The following is a 7,005-nucleotide window of genomic DNA, read 5'->3' on the forward strand; positions in this document are numbered from 1 at the left end:
CCTCCATATGTGCTAAGGCACAAAGCAAGTCCAGAACTTGGGCCAATGCTCACTTGATCTGAATACTTTACAGCTTCACTGTATTGGAAAGTATTCGGAAGGAGAGAGGACCCATCTGTTCATCAGGGAAATGAATTATGTCCCAACCCCAAGCTCGGTGTGGTTTTTAAGTTGTAATTACATGAACTTGCTCCCCATCACCTCCCCAGAGCCTGCCCCACAGCTGGAGGTGTGAATCTCACCATTTCAGGCTGGTGGCTTTGCAGTGGGGAAGGAGGACAGGGACCAGTTGTCCGGGCCACTGGGTAATAAAGTCTTTGAGCTCTAAGTTATGAGAATTAAGGAAGTATTTTCCCCTTCATGTCAAAAATGGGGTGTGAGTACTGGCATTAGGCAATAGGGTAAAGTGGTTGTACATCTGTCATTTTTGAAAACCAATGGAATATTCTTTCCAGATGCTGAAGAACACATGATAAAATAAAAGCTCCATTACATTTATAAGGTGAAACATTTTTATAAAAATCTTCTGGGGTATTTGAGAAAATATTTCAACATGACATAGTTAATGGGACCAGCCTAATTCTGTGAAACTCAATTTACCCAAAGCCTAAGGGATCTTATATTCTGACATTTCAGCATTCTGCTTTTACATGATCGTGATTCATTTTATAATGGATTCACTTTCCTTTTAAAGAAGAATCACTTGCACCTTAAAAAAGGGAGAGAAATATTTGATGGAATTGGCAGGATTTTAGCATTCTCTTCCAAGGTTATATTATTACATCTTTTAATTCAGAGTATAATCGATTATACACACGAGGTTTAAAAAGTCAGTTCTCGGGGCATCTGGGTGGCTCAGTCGGTTAAGCTTCTGACTTCAGCTCAGGTCATGATCTCACACTTGTGGGTTCGAGCCCCAAGTCCAGCTCTGTGCTGACAGCTCAGAGCCTGGAACCTGCTTTGGATTTTGTGTCTCCCTCTCTCTCTGCCCCTTGCCCTCCCTCTCTTATACCTAGAATAAGCGTAACTTAAAATAATTTTTTAAAGCCGGTTCTCTAAAGATTGTTACCAACAGTAGCCGTTCCCCTAGGCTGCCCGCTCCCCGCTTTTCATACTCCCAGACCCCAGGACCCCGCTGCTCTTTAGATGGGTTCTGACTATGGCAAACTCTGACAGCTGAGCTTCTGATTCCCTCCATTTCTTGAAAAAAAATTGTAGGTTTTCCTGGACTTCATCACTGCCCTATTTATAATTTTTCTCAGCTTTCTGTGTATTTGCCACTAATTCATTCGCCCATTTTCCCTTCATTGCAGAAGCCCCGTCATGTGTTCAGACAATGGGGTATCCTCTTCCGAGCAGCTCTGGTGCAGATCACCTGACCTGCGGGCCTGTCTCAACCCTCCCAGGATCTCCCCTTACCCCCTCTCAGGGATTCCCCAGGCCTTTTTTTTCTGAGATCCATCCTGTGTCTTTCTTTTTCTTCATCCATGACTCCCTTGCTTTGGCCCAATGGCTTCTTGAAAAAGTATGCATGGGAAGGAAACTCTTTGAGGCCTTGAACGTATGACGATGTCTTTCTTCCAACACACTTGATTGACAGTTTGGTTCTGAGCTATAGGATACAGACCATCTTCCCTCCTCACTTAATGACCCATGTCTTCTAACTCTTGGTGCTAACTTTCTAGCTGTCTACAGTCTACAGCTGGAAGCTTCTAGAATCTTGTCTCTGCCTCCAGCGTCATTTATACCATAGTGGGTCTTTCTTCATCCACGAAGCTGCATTGTCATGATGAACCCCAGGATGGTCTTAAAAGCCTCATCTTTCGGCTCTCAACTTTCACTGCTCTCTCTTTCTGGAATTTCTATTGTTGGAGTATCCAGCATCCTAGACTAGTCCTTGACTTACATTCTTTAAATCCACTCTCATGTGCTTCCAGTATCTTTGTCCGGCTCCATCTTTGTTGCAGATTTCTTCCACTTTCTCTTACTGTTGTTGTATGAATTTCTTATTTCTGATTTAGTCTTTTTCATTTTCAGAAGTACTTTCTTGTTCTTGGAATGTCTTTTTAAAATAACATTTCCATTTGGTCCTTGTTTCGTGCATGTAGCATCTCCTCCCATCTCTCTGGGAATATCAATGGGGGAAAGCCCCCCCACCTTTCTGTATGTGCACGTGAGCACGCGTGCATTCACACACCTGTCCATCTTTCTGTCTCTCCACATTGTCTCTGTTTCCTCCAACTTTTTTCCCTTTGTTTTAGCCTCTTCAGCTCTGAGGCCTTCCTTGAAGTCTGGTGATCCCTGGCGGTCTCCTCATCCATACGGAGGGGAATCAGAAGCCAGTGGCGGCTGTGTATGAGTAGGGGTGGCCTGTCCCCTGTGTGGGCCTTGCTGGTGGCTGGGGGGGGCGTGGCTGTCTCACTGGGGGCCTCCAGTTTCACAAGCCCTGAGCCTCCTCCGTGGGAGGGATGTGCTGGTTTCCTGTGTACCAGAACCGAACAGAGGAAGAAGACAGGACCTTCAATGTCATCCTCACTTCACCCCCTCTTTCCTGAGCAGCACCTGCCCTCCACTGTACCGGTTTTACAACATCCAGGGCCCTGCCAAGTTCAGGGGGCACAGTCACGAGCTGGGCAAGGGCAACTGTGGACAAGCTGCTTACTAACTAGCCCTTCCAACAGCCTGCTTTCAGCCCTGCGTTCACCCCCACTCTCCAGAGGTGCCTGTCACATTTCCTGACCCGGGGGAGGGGGGTGGGGAGGAGGGAAGAGCTGGAGATGACTTGCTTCTCCCAGTCAGTTTAAGATAGTGCCATTTTTGGGGCGCCTGGGTGACTCAGTCAGTTGAGCATCTGACTCTTGATTTTGGCTCTGGTCATGATCCCAGCGTCGTGGGATAAAGCCCTGTGTCAGGCTCTGTGCTGAGCATGGATTGGGATTCTCTCTCTCTCTCTCTCTCTCTCTCTCGCCCCTCTCCCTGACTCTGGCTCTCTCTCTCTAATATTTAAAAAAAAAAAAAAAAGCCATTTGCTCAGGTCTGTTAAATCAGTTTACCACTTGCCCATCTGCTCTCCAAAGGTGCACCTTTTGTGGATGTTTTCTCCTATTCTCTCAAGTCGACCTCGGAGAGCTCCCAAAGCTATCATTAACTTAAGTACGACTGTTTCCTTTTTCATTAGGTGTGCTGATTCAGTGTGGCCCTGTGCATGCAGAACATTCCAGATGCTTTCAGGTCACTTTCAACTCTTTAGTTAAAGCTATAAAAATCACAGTGCTGAGCACTATCACCTCGAACTGACGGAGCTGCTTAGCAAGGTAGTTAATAAGCCGCCCATGAGAGCACGCGGGCCTCCCTCACTGGCCGGGATACCCACTCAGATGCACGCCACATCTGCCCCGCTGCTGGGGTCCCGCTGGGGCGCATGTGGCAGCTGGGCCAGGGCCCGTGTCCGAAGGTGAGAACAAAGCAGGACGGCAGCATTTGAGGATGGGGGCGCCATTCCCCCTCTTTCCTCGCTCCTCGGGGCCGTGGGACGCCTGCCCCGATGCCATTTCACTCCTCTGCACCTTCCCCTAACGGCCGCGCTCACTGTGCTCTCTGCCCCCAGCTCTGTTTCGTGATGTTCTGGACCCCCAACGTTTCCGAGAAGATTTTGATAGACATCATCGGAGTGGACTTCGCCTTTGCCGAGCTCTGTGTCGTCCCCTTGCGAATCTTCTCCTTCTTCCCTGTCCCAGGTAAAAACACACAGAGAATGAAAGAAACATTCCAGTTCACCCTCACGCCCGATTCAGTCTTCTTTCTCTGGAAATGTTTGCAGTGATGCCCCAAAAAAGAACGTAACATTATGGGGCTCCTGGGTGGCTCAGTCAGTTAAGCATCCGACTCTTGATTTCGGCTCAGGTCATGACCTCAGGGTTTGAGAGTTCAAGCCCCACATCGGGCTCTGTGTTGACAGCACAGAGCCTGCTTGGGATCTTCTGTCTCCCTCTTTTTCTGAACCTCACCTGCTCTTGCTCTCTCACTCTCACTCTCGCTCTCTCAAAAATAAACATTAAAAATAAAAAAAGCTGACACTTAAAAAAAAACATTTCACAGTGGATTAGAAAGGTGCAAACACATTATCCAGTAGGCTGAAGGTTCAAGAAATGAGTCAGACAGCCCTAATTTGTCCTTCAAGGTCAGAGGCTGTGCACACGGTATACAGAAGGAAACCCAAAGGGACAAGGTGAGGAGTTTCGGGGGCCCTAGAACTGTCTGAGCCCTGATGGTGGCACGTGTTAGAATTCTTAGAACTTCCTGCTCAGAAGTCAGTTTTATAATATGTTATTTAAAAAGGAACACGNCTGCAGATGTACAAAGAAAGAGAAGTAGTGCTGGAGTTAAGAATCTGGGGGCAGAGTTAGGGGTGCCTGGAGGGCTTAGTTGGTTAAGCGTCTGACTTCAGCTCAGATCGTGACCCCACGGTTCATGAGTTCGAGTTCTGCATTGGGCTCTGTGCTGACATATCAGAACCTGGAGCCTGCTTCAGATTCTGTCTCTCCCTCTCTCTCTGTGCTTTCTCCCTCTCTCTCTCTCAAAAATAAACATTAAAAGAATAAAATTTTTTTTAAAAATCTGGGGGCAGAGTTGAGGCCAGAAGGTAAAATGTCCATAGCTGAAAACTAAGCCAGTTTGAAAATTCCCAAATAGCTACAGTCGGAGGCTTACTGTAGAGCCATGAGGCAGTTCTTTGTCAAAGGAGCGAAGCACGCTGCAGGGTGGTGGCTGGGCCTCCTTCTCTCCCTGTGATGAATGTACCACCTGTGTCTGTATGTCTGTCTGCAGCGTGCACAGTACGTGCTTGCGTGTCCGCTTACTGTTCCTAGAGGCAGCTCCCCAAACTGGGGGGGCCTCCGGAAGGCAGGACAAGGGCCTGGGAGTCCGGACTGGGAGAAGGACCTTTGTGCTGTACTCCCCTCTGCACCAGTTCAATTCTCTACCAAGTGCTTGTCATTACTTATTCTTTTTTAAAAAAAAATTTTAATTTATTTCTGAGAGAGAGAGAGCGAGACAGCATGAGTAGGGGAGGGTCAGAGAGAGGGAGACACAGAATCTGAAGCAGGCTCCAGGCCCTGAGCTGTCAGCAAGAGCCTGACACGGGGCTCGAACCCACAAACTCAGGATCATGACCTGAGCCAAAGTCGGACGTTTAACCAACTGAGCCACCCAGGCGCCCCTGTCATTACTTATTCAAACAGGTATTGCGCAGGCACAGTCTGGCTGGCTCAGTCGGTAGAGCGTGGTGCTTTTGACCTCAGGGCTGTGAGTTAGAGCCCCATGTTAGGGGTAAAGATTACTTAAAATTAAAATCTTAAAAAAAAAACCAACTTATTGCCCAAATAATCCACTAGATCATTCAGCGGGGAAGCCAGAATCGACAAAGCCCGAGTTAAGAAATGAACCATGAGCTAGAGGTCAGGACCGACAGCGCCATCCTTGAATCCGGTCACAAGCCACCCCTGTCCTGAGATGCCAGGCACTCCTGGAGGCTGGGTCTCTCAGGCGTCACCTTCCCAGCTGTGGCAGAAATGGAGGCGTGGACGATTGTGGCCGTGGGGTGGTGTCTGCTCTTTGTCGGGGGGACCCTGGGGGAGCCAAGCTGTGGAAGGGACCCCACCTCGAGGAGGCCGCCCCATACCGTTCCTCCAAGCCCGACTGCAGGAGGGGCGGGGGGCCCCAGAGAATTCCAGCTGGGACTGGGGTGGGGGTGGGTTTTCATCTGTCAACTCACTTCTGTGTCTATCAGACTAAGCCCTTCCGGCCATGAGGCCGGGTGTGGGCCAAGCCGATTAGCATCCCAGGGCGCCCCTTACCCTCTCACTCAGCCAAACCCGAGTGTGTCTCTGTGCCGCATAAACACAGCGCCGCCCCCTGGGGCAGGCAGGGCACCCGGTTCAAGGAGGAAGATGGCAGAGCCCCCCTCCGAATGTGCCCTGGACCGGAGTTTTCACCCCAGGAGTGAGCACATGCCTCGCCTGCCCCCACACAAAGGTCTGAGCCCAGCGCTGCCCACCCTGGGACAAAGCACTGGGCTTCCTCCAGCCTCTTGCCCTTCCAGATCCGATCCAAACCTCCGGGGCACTTCTTCCTGACCAGGAGCGTCTGTGGCCCCCCAAACCAAATCCGGTCCATGCTTCCCCCTCTGTTGTGCTCAGGCCGGGCACCCTGCCCTGCGCCCCAGTTCCCTAGCGTGGATGGGGGGCGGTTCAGGAACGCACGGAGGCCTCTGTGAAATAGCGACATGTGGGAACAAAGGGGACACAGGGAAGGAGAAGACGAGATGACCAGGGGCCTCCAGGGGCCGGCAAGGAAATAAGGAAAACTCCATCCTGCCCACCCCGACCCCTGGTCTCCACGCCCCCACACAGGTGTCCCGGGGAAGAGAGGGCTTCCCTCCTCACCCACAGTCAAAGTTGATTCCCCAGCAAGTTGCCACTTTTCTCTGCGTTTTCTAGAGAAGAGAGATCAGATCTGTGNGGTGCTGGGGGAGGCTGAGGAGGCGGCGCGGGCTGCTGCCGACGAGCCCTCTGCTGTCCCCACAGTCACCGTGAGGGCCCATCTCACCGGGTGGCTGATGACACTGAAGAAGACCTTCGTCCTGGCCCCCAGCTCCGTGCTGCGCATCATCGTCCTCATCACCAGTCTCGTGGTCCTGCCCTACCTGGGGTATGCTGTCGGGGGGGCTCGGGGTCCCTCTGCCCCTTAAGTACCTCTGCATTGGCGGGTGACATCCCCAAGCCGGTCTAGAGTTAGAAATGCAGACTGAGGCCTTCTTTCTCTGCCCGGACAGTAGGTGGGAGGCTGCCCAGAGCTTCTGGGGTCGGGCCCACTCGCAGGACGCGCTGAGCACCTGCTACGGGCGGCAGGCAAGGGAATGGGGATGCTAACAGGGAGGAAGGGCATGGCCCCCTCCTCAGAGCCCCCATCTCTGTTTGGAGATGGGGGGTGGGGTGCTGTGGGCTC

At 51.2% G+C, this 7,005-nt stretch overlaps 1 protein-coding gene across 1 annotated transcript in view; it reads left to right on the top strand.

The window, feature by feature from the left end:
• Window positions 1-7,005, top strand: part of ANKH (ANKH inorganic pyrophosphate transport regulator) — a 140,678-nt gene that overhangs the window by 131,551 nt on the left and 2,122 nt on the right. The window contains exons 10-11 of the mRNA XM_077771993.1: window positions 3,608-3,737; window positions 6,585-6,708. Of these exons, the coding sequence (XP_077628119.1) occupies window positions 3,608-3,737; window positions 6,585-6,708 (254 nt within the window). The remainder of the gene's footprint in view (window positions 1-3,607; window positions 3,738-6,584; window positions 6,709-7,005) is intronic.

This window comes from Crocuta crocuta, unplaced genomic scaffold (assembly GCF_008692635.1).
Source record: "Crocuta crocuta isolate KB4526 unplaced genomic scaffold, BGI_CrCroc_1.0 scaffold51, whole genome shotgun sequence".
NCBI classification, from domain to species: Eukaryota; Metazoa; Chordata; class Mammalia; order Carnivora; family Hyaenidae; genus Crocuta; species Crocuta crocuta.